The 20,257-nt window shown below is 39.9% G+C and overlaps 1 protein-coding gene across 1 annotated transcript in view; it reads right to left on the bottom strand.

Annotated features, from left to right (window-relative positions):
- Positions 1-20,257, bottom strand: part of NGFR (nerve growth factor receptor) — a 57,754-nt gene that overhangs the window by 10,537 nt on the left and 26,960 nt on the right. Inside the window, exon 3 of the mRNA XM_075278351.1 lies at positions 4,769-5,128. Coding sequence (XP_075134452.1) covers positions 4,769-5,128 — 360 coding nt within the window. The remainder of the gene's footprint in view (positions 1-4,768; positions 5,129-20,257) is intronic.

The following is a 20,257-nucleotide window of genomic DNA, read 5'->3' as shown; positions in this document are numbered from 1 at the left end:
CCCATGGCTTGGAGGACAATGATGATAATCTGTTAAAAGAGGGGTCCAACCCGGGTTTGTCAGATGAGAACCTGCCACCATAATGAGGGTCCTACGGGGCCCTCTCTTCTATGTACACCACTTGGGCTGAGCACTTTTCAGGTTACCATATGATATGATGTTCTTTGATGTCTGCGTAGGCTAACTTTTCTGAAATAATTTTGCAGAGTTAATATTTCATGCAAAAGTATAACAATAGATAAATCTGAAATGTAGATTCTAATACAATATCTGTACATTCTCCAGACATCTTCGGAATGACACTCCGCATCTTTAGCAGACTCTATCAGGCTATCTCTCCACTAATGAATCCACGCTCAGCATTGTGCGATGGATGTCTAGGACAGAGATGGCCCTGTTGTGGTCTAGGATGCCCGTAGGCTGTTTCCTGCCTTTGCTGTGTCACACAATAAGGTCACTGTAAGCAACAAGTCACAGACAGACAGAGGGACACATCATTAGGCTGATGTGGATGTTATGTCATCCCAAGTGTGTGGAAGGGTAAAGCCTAAGAGCTAGTTCAACTGTACGGTGATGCCAGCATGTATATCTGCAGGCAGAACCCTATATGTAGTACAGCTGTATAGGAGGAATATGTCATCATTCATTGAAGACAACTGAATAATAGGGGAACGTCGTGGAATCCAAATTTCCTGAGGCTTCCCTGCAAAATACAAGCTCCTATGGCCAGCGGCCTGAATTATGATGCAGGGGAACAGCAGGGAATAGGATTTGTTCACTGCCCAGTGCTCGGCACTGGCACAAAATGATCTTATTCATAGATGGGGAATGCCTAAATTAGACATACATTAGGAAGCAGCTTTTAGGTGGTTCTTTGAAGCAGCAATGTGCTGTAGGTTATCATTCATTAATTAAAGAGAAAGTACAGAAAACAGGACAAAGATGTCAAGGATCCTAAGTCTTGTGGTTTCTCTGTAACCGTGCAAAAATGGCTAATTGGATAAAGGACAGTCCATATTCTAGAGGCAATTAAATTGAATAGATAGATAGATAAAGATAGATAGATAGATAGATAGATAGAGAAAGATAGAAAGAGAGAGAGAGAGAGAGAGAGAGAGAGATGGAATAGATAAAGGGAGAAATAGCTGAATAGATAGCCATAGATGGATCATTAATATATAGATGGATAGATAATGGATGGATGCAAAAGATATATAGATAGATCAGTTGAAGACTGGATAGCTCTTGTTTGTTTGTTTTTTGTTTTTTTTTTACATTTTTACATATTTACCTAGTCCACCGATACTTATCTAGTTCACTAATACTTTATCTAGTCTCATAGATTGTAAGCTCTTGCGAACAGGGCCCTCAGTCCCATTGTGTGAAATGACTTTCTTTGTAATGTATCTTTCTGTCTGTATTTGAACCCTACTAACTGTACAGTGCTGCAGAGTATGTTGGCGCTATATAAATAAAATTTATTATTATTATTATTATTATTATTATTATTATTATCTAGTCCACTAATACTTATCTAGTTTACTAATACTTTATCTAGTCCTCTGATACTTATCTAGTTTACTAATACTTTATCTAGTCCTCTGATACTTATCTACGTCTCTAATACTTTACCTAGTCCTCTGATACTTATCTACTTCACTAATACTTTACCTAGTCCACTGATACTTATCTACTTCACTAATACTTTACCTAGTCCACTGATACTTATCTACTTCTCTAATACTTTACCTAGTCCACTGATACTTATCTACTTCTCTAATACTTTACCTAGTCCACTGATACTTATCTACTTCACTAATACTTTACCTAGTCCACTGATACTTATCTACTTCACTAATACTTTACCTAGTCCACTAATACTTATCTACTTCTCTAATACTTTACCTAGTCCACTGATACTTATCTAGTTTACTAATACTTTACCTAGTCTACTGATACTTATCTAGTTTACTAATACTTTACCTAGTCTACTGATACTTATCTAGTTTACTAATACTTTAACTAATCCACTGATACTTATCTAGTTTACTAATACTTTACCTAGTCCACTGATACTTATCTACTTCACTAATACTTTACCTAGTCCACTGATACTTATCTACTTCACCAATACTTTACCTAGTCCACTGATACTTATCTAGTTTACTAATACTTTACCTAGTCCTCTGATACTTATCTACGTCTCTAATACTTTACCTAGTCCTCTGATGCTTATCTACTTCACTAATACTTTACCTAGTCCACTGATACTTATCTACTTCACCAATACTTTACCTAGTCCACTGATACTTATCTAGTTTACTAATACTTTACCTAGTCCTCTGATACTTATCTACATCTCTAATACTTTACCTAGTCCACTGATACTTATCTACTTCACTAATACTTTATCTAGTCCACTGATACTTATCTAGTTTACTAATACTTTACCTAGTCCACTGATACTTATCTATTTCTCTAATACTTTACCTAGTCCACTAATACTTATCTAGTTTACTAATACTTTACATAGTCCACTGATACTTATCTAGTTCTCTAATACTTTACCTAGTCCACTTATACTTATCTAGTTTACTAATACTTTACCTAGTCCACTGATACTTATCTAGTTTACTAATACTTTACCTAGCCACTGATACTTATCTAGTTTACTAATACGTTACCTAGTCCACTGATACTTATCTACTTCTCTAATACTTTACCTAGTCCACTGATACTTATCTACTTCTCTAATACTTTACCTAGTTCACTCATACTTCTCTACTTCTCTAATACTTTACCTAGTCCACTGATACTTATCTACTTCTCTAATACTTTACCTAGTCCACTGATACTTATCTAGTTTACTAATTCTTTACCTAGTCCACTGATATTTATCTAGTTTACTAATACTTTACCTAGTCCACTGATACTTATCTAGCTTACTAATACTTTACCTAGTCCACTGATACTTATCTAGTTTACTAATACGTTACCTAGTCCACTGATACTTCTCTACTTCTCTAATACTTTACCTAGTTCACTGATACTTATCTACTTCTCTAATACTTTACCTAGTCCACTGATACTTATCTAGTTTACTAATTCTTTACCTAGTCCACTGATACTTATCTAGTTTACTAATACTTTACCTAGTCCACTGATACTTATCTACTTCTCTAATACTTTACCTAGTCCACTGATACTTATCTACTTCTCTAATACTTTACCTAATCCACTGATACTTATCTAGTTTACTAATTATTTACCTAGTCCACTGATACTTATCTAGTTTACTAATACTTTACCTAGTCCACTGATACTTATCTACTTCTCTGATACTTTACCTAGTCCACTGATACTTATCTAGTTTACTAATACTTTACCTAGTCTACTGATACTTATCTAGTTTACTAATACTTTAACTAATCCACTGATACTTATCTAGTTTACTAATACTTTACCTAGTCCACTGATACTTATCTACTTCACTAATACTTTACCTAGTCCACTGATACTTATCTAGTTTACTAATACTTTACTTAGTTCTCTGATACTTATCTACTTCTCTAATACTTTACCTAGTCCACTGATACTTACCTAGTTTACTAATTCTTTACCTAGTTCTCTGATCCTCGGCTGCTCCTTCATAGATATTATGATCCAATGATGTTTCATGTTTACTTACTAATTCCATGAATTGTAAGATTATATACTTGTCACCTATCCTGTGATTCTCGGAAATGCTGTTTATATTCAATATAAAACCTTTCTTTTCTTTTCTGTATTACTTGCCAATTTGGGAAGAGAATCTGGACTGAGTTCTGTAGATATCAAGCCAAGATTTTTTAAGAATTAATGAATTTTCCACAACTTTAAAGCAGCTTAGGAATTGGACGCGTGGAGATGCTACTGAGAATCCTACAGCCAATATCTTGCAATACAACGAATGCAGTGCAATGAAAAGGTGATTTATGATGGAAAACACTGCCTTTTACCAGAAACAGCACCACACTGCCATTAGGTATTGTAGTTCAGCTCCACTTATTCCATTCAGTTGAGAAGGGCTATGCTGTAATACCAGACACAGCTCACGGACAAGAGTGTCGCTGTTACTCAGTGCTTAGCGAAATAAAAAAATTAAACATATTTGCAAGTAGACGTAATGAGAAAATCTAATTTTCTTCTATGCGTATAGTTCCTGTGCCTAGCTGTCTCAATGTTTGTAGACTACAAACAACTTATAATCTAATTCTGAAGTCATACTCTGTAATAGTCATGCTAGCCTATCCAATGTACTGAGGAACATGGTTCAGACTACACAGAATTTGTTAGATACCATGGAGATGCCATACATAAGGTTCCACTGGAGCTTTATGTTCAAAACAGTTGGAGATTTTTTTTCATGAAGGATACTCTAGGTTGACAGTAGCATTGACTCTCTGTTGTCTGGATCCATTGGAGAACCCAAACAACAGAGATGCAGACCACTAAAACAGCGGTTACACACGGAATCCAGTGGACCCCAGTGACTATAATGGGGTCCGTTGGGTGTCTGACCTTTTCAAACTGAAACCGGCAGAGGACCTCAGTCGATTTTCAAGAGCAGTGCGACAGAGTCTCTGGCACAGATGTGGCCAAAGTGTAAATATGTGGACAAAGTGCAAATATAAACAAATATTAAAGCTATACGATATGTATATTTTACATATTATTGAGATATAATAGTATACTTTTGTATACCTCTGCCCTCCCTATACATACTCACTGATGCATATTGTGTCTGATGTTGTAGTGCAGTCTTTCAGCATGAGCTCATCATCTTCACAGATTGTACATGGCAGACAGGGGTCCATATTGTTGTCCACATTTGAGAAGGTCCATTCGGGACATTTTTCACACATAGTGTTCTGGCTCATGTAACATGGTAGGACCATACCATATCCCACAGGGCATGTACCGCAATGTAGACATTCTCCTTTTGCATCGTCTCTGTAGAATCCATAAGCACAACCACACACAGCGTCATCGGTCTCCACACAAGGAGCTATCATACGTTTGTTACCATCACATTCTGTGCAAGGCTTACAGGCTTCAATGTGACTTGTTGTGTCCGAATAGGTGACACCTATGAGAGAAGAGAGAAGCTTGATAAATGTCATATTATTAGTATTATATTATGTTTTATTCCATGCCCTCGGTCTCTTTAGCTGTGTCTGATAAACTTATTTTACCAACGGCATATATTACATAATGGGGCTAAGTAAATCTGGGGCACATCAACATAAGGCCAGCCCTGGCTCCGAGATCTCATATGATCATTTAAATGTGGGCCACCTATAACCGCAACATGTAACTATGCAACTATACAAAATAAACCTGTTTTTCAGAAAACACAAAAAATTATTTGGTTCATAGACAGTAATATAAATTGTAAATTCTAGTGGTGAATCCCCAGTACTGTACCCAGCTTGTTAAAAATATTATAAGAAATTGAAATATACACATTTACATTGGATTATGTACAAGTGGATATTGCTGCCCTCTATAGAGGCATGGAAGATATCCTTGACAAGGAGACCCCAAGCTTTGTCAAGATGGACACGTATCTCATTAAATGTTATAACAAGCTGGAAATCCATGCCCTACTCAAGTGGGAAAACAGATGCACCATAGATATAGCGGTGGTGACTCACAGATGACTCATTGAGCAATTACACTGTACACAAGGCAGGACCAAGATAGATGATAAACACAAGTCAGAAATAAGTGAAAACATCTAATATTTATAAGGATTTCTCTATAAACAATTGCTCATTCGGAGACAAACTGCCACATTTCTCACTGGGTCTATTACAATAAATTTACATCGATATCCCGAAAACCTGACTAACAAAGGGTTATGGCCCGTATACTGTATAAACATTGGAGGGATATAGATTCTCAAGGCTGTACTTAGTTATAGTCTGTACAGAATGACTTACTTGAAGAACTCTAATGAAGGACTCATTGTATGGAAAGACTCAGTGAAAGTGGACAGAAGGGATGCATGATGGACTCAATGGGTGGACTCCATGTATGAAAGAACTTCAAGAAGGACTCCATTCCCCATGTGACAACCAAGAGCTTTATAAAGACGTTGTCTACCATCGAGGGTTTGTGTAGAAGCCTAGGATAGGATTTTCTTAAAGACTTTGCAATGAGAGTGCCAAAGGTTTTTCCAAAGAAAACTACAAGGACCACGATAATTGTGGTTTTCACTGTATCAGGCTAAAATATGTAAGTGTCTTGTACCTTGTGTGAGTTGTTAGATTTTATGCAACCCTAAATTTTAATAAAATTTTAATAAAAACCTAAAAAGCCATTATTTTATGACATATCGGATGATGGATCTGGTGTCTTCCTGCATCTCCATACATCCAGCTTAGGTGAGACAAACTTTTTGAGATTTTAAACATTTCCCATCATGCTTCAAATAGTGGCCAAGAGTTATATGATACATGTAATATAAATTTCCATTTTAATAGGAGAGACGATTGTCTGTATGGGCGAGACAGATTCTAATTATGGCATAATGCTCTAATAATGCCAGGAAAGGCAAGACAGTAGGGCCATTTTGTGGCTAGTGTTTCACCTGCCTGGAAACATGATCCCCTATGGGCAACTTTCAAGCATCAACCCCACCAATAGAAACATCTAATAGAGGTTGGCACTGTTGGCTTGCAGCACTGGGGTCCTGGGATTGATCCATCCAAAGGCAACATCTGTATGAAATGCAAATTGAGTCCCCATGTAGACAGAGCCTGTTTTACGCAATGAAAAATGCTAAACAGCATTGCAAAATATGTATGTACTATATAAATGAGTGCAATAAATAATATTGTATGAGCAATTAATCAATAGTGTTGAATACAATGTATACGCCTGTATGTCACTTGTCTATGTCAATTTATCTTATCTAACAAACTGTTATACTGAAATAATACAGCTTGTTTATATAATTCAACCATATTGTATTAACTAGAGATGGGCAAGCCTCACGACATTTATTTCAATTAATATTCGTGAGGTTCGGAACTTAGTTTGTTTCGGAGTGAACTTGTTCATATAGATCCGGAAGTGCAATTATTATATCCTGGGTTCTCCTCAGACCCCAGAGAATAATAAGTGGAGGTGAGGGAAACAACAAACACATTCACCTTGACTCACCTCTTCTTGGCAGTGTCTGGTGGTCCCTCGGCCTCCTGTTCAGGCGTTGTCTATCTTCCAGCTGACATCACACGCCCTTTGTTCACTGCTGAGGCCCGGAGGCCGGAAGAGGACACTGAGGGGCCACCAGAAACGTAAGCATTTCTTATTTTCCCCCACCTCCCCTGGGCCTCCACTTATTATACTCTGGAGTCTGAGGAGACTGAGTATAATAATGTTTTCTGGTTGATAAATCCCAAAAGTTTTGTGTTGCGGAAAGCCAAACCTTTTCGAAATTTTTGGTCGAATCTGGTTCTAAACTGATCGGTTCACCCATCCCTAGCATTGACTTTACAGAAAATGCCATTCTGTTGACATATATTTACCAGTAGAGGGAGCATATGTACTTACTATATTTATTGCTGGGTTCAGTAGGAGCTGTAAAAATCTGTTTAATTGAGCTCCCTCTAGTGGCTACTGTATGTGGTCAGAATTTCAGCATACATCATATAATTTCATATATTTAACAAAGCAGCTTAAAGTAAATGGAAGCTGGGCTGCAGTAACAATACACAGCTACTGAATAATGTACCGTACTGGCCATGGCAGCAGTCTCCTCAACCCATGACCTTTCATAACCTGCTCAATGTTTGCTAGTCATTGTATAACAATAAGTATATTAATGAACTTATAATATGCAGCCTGGGAAGCAAAGCAAAACAAGCTGTCCACATGAGTAATATCCAATATCAGAAGATAATACAGTGTGTCTGGCACTTGTATAGTTCCCAAGCAGCATACTGTGTCCAGGCTCCATGCATCACCCATGTGAAAGCAGCCAGCACCAAACTCTTATCTTTCCGGTATAGGACATTGACCTATCTTTGCAAAGCCAAAATATGGATGGTGTGTTGTAAGACCAAGCTTATTGTGCTTCCCACAAGATTATGGGCAGAAGTTCAGAATGCTACAATGTATTTTTCTGGCTTTTGATAAACAAACCACAATTTGGCAAAAGTTAAGAAAACTGAGATCAACAAAGAAATCATAACCATATCTGCAGAAGAATGTGCAGGACTGGGCAGAATTATTATATTGTCAATGATAAATCTGTGAGAGGGACTCGTGCAATATGTCACTTATCATACTGGTGTCTTGTTATGCAGAAATTTCTTTGTAAACCTTACCCACATAATGTTAGCCATGGTGCCCCCATTAATATAAGAGCACAGCCCCCCTTAAACGTGCCAGCAGACTGCAAAGTACCCCCCATAAACAATAAAGTGCTACCCTTCTTATGTCCATACAGTTAAGTAACAGAATTTTTCAGTCTTCAGGCACCACAAGGGGGAGCTCTCTGTAAGTACTGTGCATCGTTGCTATGAAAGTAAGAAGGAGCAACGTAAATATATATGTAGCACAGCCCTCAGCATGGTGGCTGTCAGCACTCTTTACTGTTTGTGGAAACCCCTGGTAAATCCGGGAGGGTAGACATTGGGCTGTACAAATGTCCTCTCAGTAAATAATGCTAAAATGAAGGCAGCAGTGATGGTGATTTACATATATCCACTCAATGAGATATTTATATCACTGTCTGGCCTGGCTGCCACTTTTGTTTTTCCATTCCCACAATGCACCTTCATTTCAGCAGGGAAATACACAGCGCACAATCCAGCCAAGCACCTGACTTGTGGTTTGTGGCTGGGATCTCGTATTACCTTCTCCAATTGAGTTTACTTTATGATTTTCACTTTTTAAAGAAGGATGGGAACAGAGAAATACTTATACAGATGGATCCTTCTAGAAGGGATCTGCTTTCAGATGGGAAAAGGGTTTAGGCAATATTATATGCAAACACATAGACATGACATAGAAAGAGAGGTAGAAACGTAGGAAATAGATACATAGATAGATACATACATAGACAAGTAAATAGACAGAAATAAGCACCACTATTATTGCAAAAAGTAACTTTTCAGGTGTCACATCATAGGACCTTTCTCAAGATAGATTGACAGATATTTCCAATAAAAGTTGGTACCACCAATGATCCACACTAGTACGGACTTGAGATAATAATAAGAAGGCTTGAGAAAGGTCTTTTGACCTAAGCATCGCACAAGCCGGAATAACGTCCTTATTGCAGTGGATCATTGGTGGGGCTGCCTTTTATTGGAAATATTAGAAAAAGAATCCCTGCCTAATTCGTGTACCTTATACTCTTATACTCTGTGTGTGAACTGGGCTGCTCTGAAATTTTGGTTTCTAGATAGATATGAGGTAGATATATATGTAGATAGATAGGCTTGGGCTACACATATAAATAGGGAGAAATATATGAGAGTAGTAGCTCAGCTCATTGGATGGGTGGATGGATGGATAGATAGATAGATAGATAGATAGATAGATAGATAGATAGATAGATAGATAGATAGATAGATAGATATGAGGTAGAGAAATATGTAGATAGATAGGCTTGGGCTATACATATAGATAGAGAGAAATATATGGGAGGAATAGCTCAGCTCAGCTCATTGGATGGATAGATAGATAGATAGATAGATAGATAGATAGATAGATAGATAGATAGATAGATAGATAGTAGAAAAAAATGCAGAAGCAGCACAGCATACAAACCGGGTGCAAAACCAAACTAGAAGATGGCTAATATTCAACTTTACATGGATAGATAGATAGATAGATAGATAGATAGATAGATAGATAGATAGATAGATAGATAGATAGATAGATACTGTAGATAGATAGATAGATAGATAGATAGATAAATAGATAGATGATAGATAGATAGATAGGTAGATAGATAGATAGATAGATAGATACTGTAGATAGATAGATAGATAGATAGATAGATAGATAGATAGATAGATAGATGATAGATAGATATCCTTCTGTAGAAATACAGTAAGGTCATTGCCTCCTAATAATGTCATTCTATATTCCAATATCACTAGTATAAATGTTGATCTATTTTTATTGATATATTGATTTCTGTATAAACAGTATGTATATATGTATATTATCTATTCAGATATGTATTAATTTTGAGAAATGGATAAATGATAGATATAATAGATATATGAAATGTAGATAGTATGCCCCCCTCTCGAACCCCTATAAACTTTGACTCTGCTTTCTAGATATCAGCCAAGAATGGCCAGAATAATACGGACACGCTAAAGTATATATAGTATGATTTTGTTTTTGCTATGGGGATTCTTTCTGGAAAATAGTCAGAAACCTGGCCAGGAGCCACAATAAGTTGATGGAGGAGTTGAGGCTTACTAGCTCCTTATTGTGTAATACTGGGGGATAAGATGGAGTCATCTGCTGCCACTGACTATTGGTGACCCCTCACTGCCCCCACCTGTACATGGCAGGCAATAGGCACATTCATAGTTCCTTCACATTTCCTGCTGTTTTCAGACAAGATTCCCTGACATTGACAGTGGTCTGGCAAACACTGATCCTAATTGTTGTCATTCACCATTTCTTCCCACAGTGAGTGTAAAATCAATTCAAGATGTTGTAAAATCTGGCACAATATGTTATGTGCAAACAAAGGAAAGTGAGTTCTGTTCTGTTTCATGTTTCCACTTTTCCACCAGTCTTGTTGAACTATGCCCCATTTATACTTCCACATCCTGACCTACTGACTACTATGTTAGAAAGAGTGTATACACATATCCGACTCTTCTTCATCCATCTTCTTCACAACACTGTATATAACAGGGGCATTGACTGAGGAGGGTAAGCGACAGAGGTGGATAAATCCTATAAATGACTACGAAAGGAATTTGATACAACATCCCAATGTCAGTAATTACCTAGTTTGGTAATTCCAGGTTTACAGAAGGCCTTCAGTTCCCAGTAGCCATTGGTTTTGCCCACTCTCAATTTGACAATCATTGAGTTTATTGCCAAGGGCTGCAATTAATTCAAACTTCTTGGACCCTATCTATGTAGAATACAATGATCCCCTTACAAGGATGACCAATGTTGGCTATGTGGAAGACAAAAATACAAGGAGGTCATGGCCATCTCTAGTGAAGTATACTAAGTGCACATGGGGCTACTATACTGTTGGCATGCCACAAATGTCCAAAGTAGGAAAACACCAATTCAAGGGTTATACATCTCTCAATCATAAGGGTTACACATCTCTCAGTCATAATGTAGCTCTTGGGGTTCAAGCTCTTCTGACTTCTGTGAGAATCTTTTGCCACGCTGAATACTTCCATCTCCCCCTACACACCCAGTTATGAGCCTGATCTTTCCACATATATTATGTGCATCTTTCCAGATCCAGGAATTGCTGCTTGAGGTTAGCCATTATAATAGCACCAAGTCCCTAAACCCTAGCAGCCCGTGATACGGCACCACTCATGTAACTGGAAAGTTATTAAGTGAACATGAAGCCTATTTCTCAGCTTTCAGGGATGAGGGCACCAAAAATGTGTTTGATGCACGCAGACCATAGTCCCAACAGGACAGCAGGAATTACTACAGCATTTGACTCAATGTTCTGCTGGAGGCATAAATAATTGACTTTCATTGCATCCTTTGTATAGCACAAGACAAGTGAATCATTTGTTTTAACAAGTCCTTCTAAGCACATCAATTCCCATCTATGTAAAAGAAGCGGCACTGGCATTTACATGTATATTAAATGTAAGCTGTGGGGCCCCCTAGAGGCAGAAAAGGCATTGAGTCAGAAATTGTATTGTATATCTGCTTCATGGAAAAGTAAATTACAACTAATATTCCTCCCTCCAGTATCTTAACCCATTGCATGACAGCTCTCGTTCTTATGCTGCTGTCATCTTCACACTCCCATTCATACATAATATCTCATCTCCACCCATGCGTGTGCTACAGGGGACCATTCTTGGTTGGTTTTGTCCCTATTTTAATGAATAACGAGAACCTACACATAGAGGTGGTCTCCATATACTGTATAGATACAGGGGAAAGTGTCAAATACCCTTGAGGAATAAGCCTACCTGGATCTACTATTGTAGTTTGGTATGTGCTGGTGTCAGGCAGCTGCTGAAAGGAGTAGAGATGAGCGAACAGTAAAATGTTCGAGGTTCGATATTCGTTTCGAGTAGTCCCTCAATATTCGACTACTCGAATCGAATATCGAACCCTATAATAGTCTATGGGGGGAAAATGCTCGTTTCAGGGGTAGGCAACATTCGATCAAATTATACTTACCAAGTCCACGAGTGAGGATTGGGCTGGATCCTCCGAGAAGTCTTCTCCTTGCAGCGTCCCCGCAGCATCTTCTGGCTCTGAATTCACTCTGCCAGGCATCGGGCCTGGGCAAAGCCGACTGCACATGCCCGCACTACAAGCAGACATGTGCAGTCGGCTCTGCCCAGGCCCAATGCCTGGCAGAGTGAATTCAGAGGCAGAAGAAGCCGCGGGGAAGCTGCACGGAGAAGACTTCTAAAGGTAGGAGAAGAACCAGCGTTGATTGGCCGACTGTATAGCATTCAGCCAATCAATGCTGGTTCTGCATCGAACTTTTACATTCGAATAGCGAGTGGTACTCGATCGAGTACGAGTATTTCGAATACCGTAGTATTCGATCGAATACCTACTCGATCGAGTACTACTCGCTCATCTCTAGAAAGGAGCATAATATTTATTGTGGCTATGGACCTCCTTGTTCTCTGTATATGTATATACATCTCATAAACTGCTAGCAGGACCTCTCTGGTGGGTCAAGCTGTCTCCATTGGCTTGATGATGTTGGATGCCATGACTCTACAGTAGTTTTTGGTGGTGGCTGTCATGTTCAACTCAGGCTCTGTGATGTTTATTTTTTGTTTATTCACTGTATAAGCCTAGGAAATTTCCCAATGTATATGCCAAGCATATTAGCCCAATAGATGCTACTGTAAGTCACCCATTAACATAAGACCACGGTAGGCTTCAATGGTGAGAAAACATTTCATGATTCTTTTATGGTGGTCCATTATACAGCAAGGAACCAACCCAACAGGACGCTCTTTTGGCTTTTGTCTGGTGAATAAACGAGTAAATGCTTTTCTTGTGCATATGCCAACAGTAAAATAAAGGCTAAATGTGAAGGGAGACTTAGATGCCACTTTCCAATGCCTGGCACTGTACAAAGAGGAAAACCCAATGTGACTCATTAACTATATTATAATCCACTTATAGCATGTCTTGCAGCAGAGCTGTTGGCGCCTGGAAGACGTGAGATAGGGAATTCGCCAGTTCAGCATATCCAAAGATGAAATTAAGTAATTAGATCAAGAGACGAGATTAAATAATTCAATTAAGAAGGCCACACTCTTACATCATGTAATAATTAAAGGATTGCATGTACATTTACACGAGACCTGAAATCTCTCCTGACATGTCTATTTTACCCAATACTTGTATTCTTCATAAAATAACAATTTGGAGCATCTTTTCTGCATTGTTCCATTCCTCTGTTATTCCTCCTGGAATTGCATAAATAAACCAACAACTGGGTGTTACCATTTCTCTTATGGTCTAACACAAGGATCGGAAACCCCTGGCAATACTATGTATTGACGGCAACAATGGGGTATTCTACTGTGTATAGTGGCAACAATGAGAAATAATGCTTTGTATGATGCCCCATTGTTGGCCCCTATACAGTATGATGCCTCATTGTTGGCCCCAATACACAGTACGATGCCCCATTGCTGTCATCTATACACAATATGATGCCACATTGTTGATCTCTATACATAGTATGATTCCCCACCATCATACAGTGTATAAGGATCATCAATGAAGCATCATACTGTATAGGGGCCAACAATGAGGCATCATACTGTGTATAGAGGCCAACAATGAGGCATTATACTGTGCATGGGGGGCTACAATATGGCATCAAGCTTTTTATAGGGACAACAGTGAGGAATCATACCAAGAATCGTGTAACATCCTGTGTATAGGTGGCTTGGCCTTCACAATAGAACAGTTTGTCAATTTTCTAACAGAGCATCCAATGCATGTATTACAGCTACAAGTCCCGATATTATATGACTTTTGTAGGGATCGACAACCTACAGTACACTGAGTACCTCATCCTCAATTTATTTATTTAAAATGGTGCGTTGTACCAAAAGGGTTGTCTACCCCCGGTCTAACACATTGGACAGTATCAGGATATGTTTCTGCTTCATTCTGTGTATGGACTCGGTTTGGTATTGCAGTGAAGCTCCATTTAAGTGGGATGAGCTGCAATATTTAACACAGCTATGGACAAAAGTGACCCTGTTTCGGGAAAAAAAAGCAGAACATTAAGGTCTCTTTCAAGTTTTTTGATGCAGTTTGTAGACGCTAAGATTAGGAGGATTGAAAAAAAAAAGGAAATTCCTTCATAGGTTCTCACCTTGTAGGATACACTCTTGGTTTTGGATTCAAAAACTGTATAAACATGTGTCCTTACCCTTAAAAGCATTGTACAGGATTAAAAAATAAATAAGAAAAAAATGAATGTTTACTTTCAAAAACAGTGCCACACTTGTCTACAGGCTATAGGTGGTACTGCATCTCATCTCTATTCATTTCAACAGACGACAGAAGAGGCACTGTTTCTAGAAGACAGCAGACGCGTTTCTATCCACCTTGTGCAAACTGCTGCTGAAATAAGAAGGATATTTAGCTTATTGCACCTTTGCCCTGGATACTGAGGGGCTCAAAAAGATCTCTCCAAATGGCACGTGTTAGGTGGGAGCTCTGTAATAGAGTCTGCATTGGGACCAGGAGCATGAAGATATGCTCATAAGCAGTCATGGAGCTGAACATGACAGCTAAGTCACCCAGTCGGCAGGTGTTTTCTATTAACATGACAGGTTTTTCACTGGTGTTTGCAATTCACATACCTCTGGGCAGTCTTTACTTCAAACATGTCACCAGTAATTCTAGATTTATGCAGCTCGGGCCTTTCACAAATCCTTACAAATCTGGAAAACTCTCGTAAAATCCAAACTATAAAATGTTATATAAATTCAAGTTAAAATGATGGAAGTTGCTGCAGCATCATAGGAGACTACTATCTATAAGCTTGGACTCATGGATTGGATACTTGTCTATCTGTAGCTACAAGGGGTGACCTTAAGGGGCCCAAAAGACCTTCTGCTACATGAGAGAAAATAAGGTTGGGGGGAGGGGGTTAAATATTTTGCATCAAGGAACCAGAAGTTTGAAGTTACTCCTCTGTAAAGGACCCCATATCAATGATCAAGCTACTCACCAAATATGGTACAGGGATTTGCTAGCCAGGACAGAAAGGACTAGCATTTATTTCCCCTTTCCTCTCCACGGCCACCATGTCTTGTTTTCTAACAGTACAGTTCTTCTGGACAGGGAGTCCTAAATAGTCCTTACTACTAAAAATCATGGTGGCTGGGATCAACCAGACCAGGGCCTCTTCTCTCACTAGGTCCCTCTATGGCAGTGGTAGGTAACCTTCGGCACTCCAGTTGTTGTAAAACTACAACTCCCAGTTCTGCTGTTCTTGGACCTCCTATGGAAGTGAATGGTGCATGTTGGGAGTTGTAGTTTCACAGCAGCTGGAGTGACGAAAGTTGCTGACCCCTGCTCTATGGTATGGTCCATTAGAAATAGGTACAAGTACAGATCTAGGCAGTGATGTAATTAGGTAGGACTACAGAGGCATATCTTGAAGCTCCTGAACTTCAATGCAAAATCTGTAATGCAGCCCCTACCTTGTACCCTTTAAAATACTGGTATATTTTATGTGGCAGAGGAACCATTGGCGACTGCCACCATTGCAACCCTTATAGCTACACCCCTGGGGTCCTACCTGAGCAGGTGACGCGGGTGCTAAAAGCCGCTTTGCTTTGGCTACTGTATTTAGCGTTAGAGCAGTGAACTTAATCTTTGCCCCCTATGAAAACAGACTACTTCTTGGAAGCTAGCTCTCATGCATGTGTCCTGGATTTACTGTATACATTATTTCATGCAAATATTAATTACTATTGCTTTTGAAAAGCATTTAGTCACTGACTAAATCCCTCTTTTACAGCAATGGTAATGACTAAGTAAACCTTAATATTCCATTACATTTCAATTAGGGTTTTGATGAGATCCCCTTAAGGATTGGAATCCCATTTGAGTTTGGAAGCAAGAGATGTCTGAGCTTCTCCAGACCATGCTCGGGGAGAGGCTGTGTACTTAGTGTTTATAGTTTAATACCACTTGTTTCGCTGGTATTAGAGTCATTTGCATGGTTAACGCATCCCATTAAAACCCTTAAGTTTAATAGCTGCTTTGGGGTGTGAGTCAGAGGAGCGCAGTTCTTGGATTAATTCCTGTAGCAGGATTATCCTACTGTTCTCCGTCATCTTGCCATAACTGGTAAAGTTAGGAGTGGTGGCTGTCCCGGGCATAATAGGGATTAGAACAGTCAGGAAGGTGTAAAACTAACTTCAAAGTCACAGGTACTATTCACATGTACTGTTATGGCTGTTACTGTTATTGTGGTTACTATGATGACTTGATGGGCACCATTATTTCTTATAAAATGTGCGTGATATGCATTGTACGACTTAAAGAAGTTTTCGGGATTACAAAAAACATGAATTTCTTCCAAAAACAACACTAAACGTGTCTGCAGGTTGCATGACATATTGTAGCTTTGCACAATTTACGTATTTGGCCCTGAATTGCAATACCAGACACAACCCATGGACAAATGTGCCATGTTTTTTCTAAGGGTAAGTTCAGAGGGGTTTTGATTTTGGTGGCAGCTGTCTGTCCGTGTGAACTTACCCTAAGCCTGTAGAACACCATTAGAGATTGCATTAGATGATTATTTTTTTTTCCAGAAATGGTGACAAACTTGTGAAATAGCTGGGCCTAGACTGCAAATGTAATACCAGACACAGCCCATACTTAAGAATGGTGATATACCCACGTGAAAGCTTATTCTTGATTCAAATATCCCCTTTAATGAACTGCAGCATTGAACTATATCCTTGATGCCACTTGCATTAAAGAGGTTGTCCAGGAAGTATGGGAAATTTAGGCTCGGGCTTAATGGGTGATGTCGGAGAGGAATTGATGATGTCACTCAGATACATCATTAGTTCATACACATAGGCCACTGATTGGTCGCAGTGGTCATGTGAGCCTCTTAGTGAGTCCCGGCAAGAGATGGAAAGAGGATTGGGACTATGCAATGAAGCAGAAGGAATAGGTATGGCTTTTTTTTTTTGTTTTACTTCCACCCTGGCCACCCCTGGTTTCCTATCCCTCTTGGACAGCCCCTTTAAGTTAATATGAAGAAGCCAGTGGAACGATATTCCCATTCCCTGCTATTGATATGAGGTTCAATGTGAGATAAGTAAGAAGACTTAAGATGTAATCTGGGTCTAAAAATGTTTAAAGGGATTCTATTAGAGATGAGCAAACACCAAAATGTTCGAGGTTCGAAATCCAATTCGAACAGTCGCTCACTGTTCGACTATTTGAACGGGTTTCGAACCCCATTATAGTCTATGGGGAACATATACTCATTAAGGGGGAATCCCAAATACGTCTCAGGAGGGTCACCAAGTCCACTATGACACCCCAGGAAATGATGCCAACACCCTGGAATGACACTGGGACAGCAGGGGAAGCATGTCTGGGGGCATATAAATCACTTTATTACATGGAAATCCCTGTCAGCTTGCGATTGTCGCAAGCTAACTTTTTCCCATAGGAATGCATTGGCCAGCACTGATTGGCCGAATTCTGTACTCTGGCCAATCAGCGCTGGCTCTGCTGGAGGAGGCGGAGTCTAAGATCGCTCCACACCAGTCTCCATTCTGGTTCGACCTTAGACTCCGCCTCCTCCAGCAGAGCCAGCGCTGATTGGCCGAATTCCATACTCTGGCCAATTAGCACTGGCCAATGCATTCTATTGGCGTGATGAAGCAGTGCTGAATGTGTGTGCTTAGCTCAACTACGCCGGTGGAGTAGTTGAGCTAAGCACACACATTCAGCTCTGCTTCAATCAGCGCTGGCCAATGCATTCTATTAGCGTGATGAAGCAGAGTGTGCACAAGGGTTCAAGCGCACCCTCGGCTCTGATGTAGCAGAGCCGAGTGTGCACAAGGGTTCAAGCACACCCTCGGCTCTCATGTAGCAGAGCCGAGTGTGCACAAGGGTTCAAGCGCACCCTCGGCTCTCATGTAGCAGAGCCGAGGGTGCACTTGAACCCTTGTGCACACTCAGCTCTGCTACATCAGAGCTGAGTGTGCGCTTGAACCCTTGTGCACACTCGGCTCTGCTTCATCACGTTAATAGAATGCATTGGCCAGCGCTGATTGGCCAGAGTACGGAATTCGGCCAATCAGTGCTGGCTCTGCTGGAGGAGGCGGAGTCTAAGGTTGGACCAGAATGGAGACTGGTGTGGAGCGATCTTAGACTCCGCCTCCTCCAGCAGAGCCAGCGCTAATTGGCCGAATTCTGTACTCTGTAGCTAATCAGCGCTGGCCAATGCATTCCTATGGGAAAAAGTTTATCTCACAAAAAACACAATTACACCCCCAAAAAGTTATTTTTAATAACTTTCCCCCATAAATAAAGGTTATCCCTAGCTATCCCTGCCTGTACAGCTATCCCTGTCTCATAGTCACAAAGTTCACATTCTCATATGACCCGGATTTGAAATCAAAAGTGGAAGTCACCTGATTTCGGCAGCCAATGACTTTTTCCGATTTTTTTCAATGCCCCCATTGTCATAGTTCCTGTCCCACCTCCCCTGTGCTGTTATTGGTGCAAAAAAAGCGCCAGGGAAGGTGGGAGGGGAATCGAATTTTTTTAGAGTTTTCCACATGGTGTTCGATTCTAATCGAACAGAGCGAACAGCGTGATGTCCGATCGAACATGTGTTCGATAGAACGCTGTTCGCTCATCTCTAGATTCTATCATTCATAAAACTGATTTTGAGCTAAGCATATGCCTGAATAGGCTTTAAAAAGGGTATTCAGGTGCTGCCTCCAGTTTTTCCAAAGACCCCCCCCCCCCCCCGTTTTTAGTAAAATTGGGTAAATAATGTATGCTAATGAGGCTCTCCGGGCACCCTGGATATTCCCCAGGGACAGCGAGCACCCCCACGTCATACCTCTGTATGTAGCACCCCTCGCCCCATTCTGAGCAGTACTGCGCATGCCAGAACATCATTTTGTTGTAGACCGTGCAGTTCTCTATAACAAAATGTTGCTCGGGCCCTCTGTGACCATCAGAAACCAGAGACTTGTCCTCTAGGCTTGAGCCGATCTTGAGATTTCAGGATCGTTTTTAAAATCCGATTTTCGATCATTTTCCAGCCGTTCCCGATCGTGATTGTGAAATTTGCTCAATCGACGTTCGGGATCCGATCTTTCCCAATCCCAATCGCTCAGCCCTATTTAGGAGTTTATGTATTCTAGGGTTGAGCTGATCTTGAGATTTCAGGATCGTTTTTAAAATCCGATTTTCGATTGTTTTTCAGCCGATCCTGATCGCGAAATTTGCTTGATTGTTGATCTTTCCTGATCCCGTTCGCTCAACCCTATTGTCCTCTAACCAGTTCTTTATAATGAAGCAGTGCTAAACATGCATGACCACCAGTCCATTAACATCTATGGGACTGACTGAGATCGCTGTTCTGAGAGTGCCTAAAAGGAACTGAGCAATACTGACATTTGTGCACTACCACTCCATTCACATGGAACACTAAGGAACCCCCTTATCATAATTGTTGGGGTTCCTAGTAGTCAAACCATCAGTGATCACAATCTTATCCCTATTATGTGGAAAGGACATAAGGTTTAGTAGAGAATAATCCCCTTTAAATGGCAAATGCTTGGTTTTCTAAAGTCACCTCCAGAGGGAGCAATGGAGCACAATGTATACTGTTGTAAAAACATGTACAAACAGCATGCAGTTATCTACAAGGCTCCCTCTAGTGGTGCTGAAAAATCATTTTGCTGTGTATGGGGATTTATTAAATTGTCTAAAAGAAAAATTGTCTTTGTGCTTGTAATAA

The sequence above is a fragment of the Leptodactylus fuscus genome, chromosome 6, assembly GCF_031893055.1.
Source record: "Leptodactylus fuscus isolate aLepFus1 chromosome 6, aLepFus1.hap2, whole genome shotgun sequence".
NCBI lineage: Eukaryota > Metazoa > Chordata > Amphibia > Anura > Leptodactylidae > Leptodactylus > Leptodactylus fuscus.
This window is presented reverse-complemented; position numbering and strand designations above follow the sequence as displayed.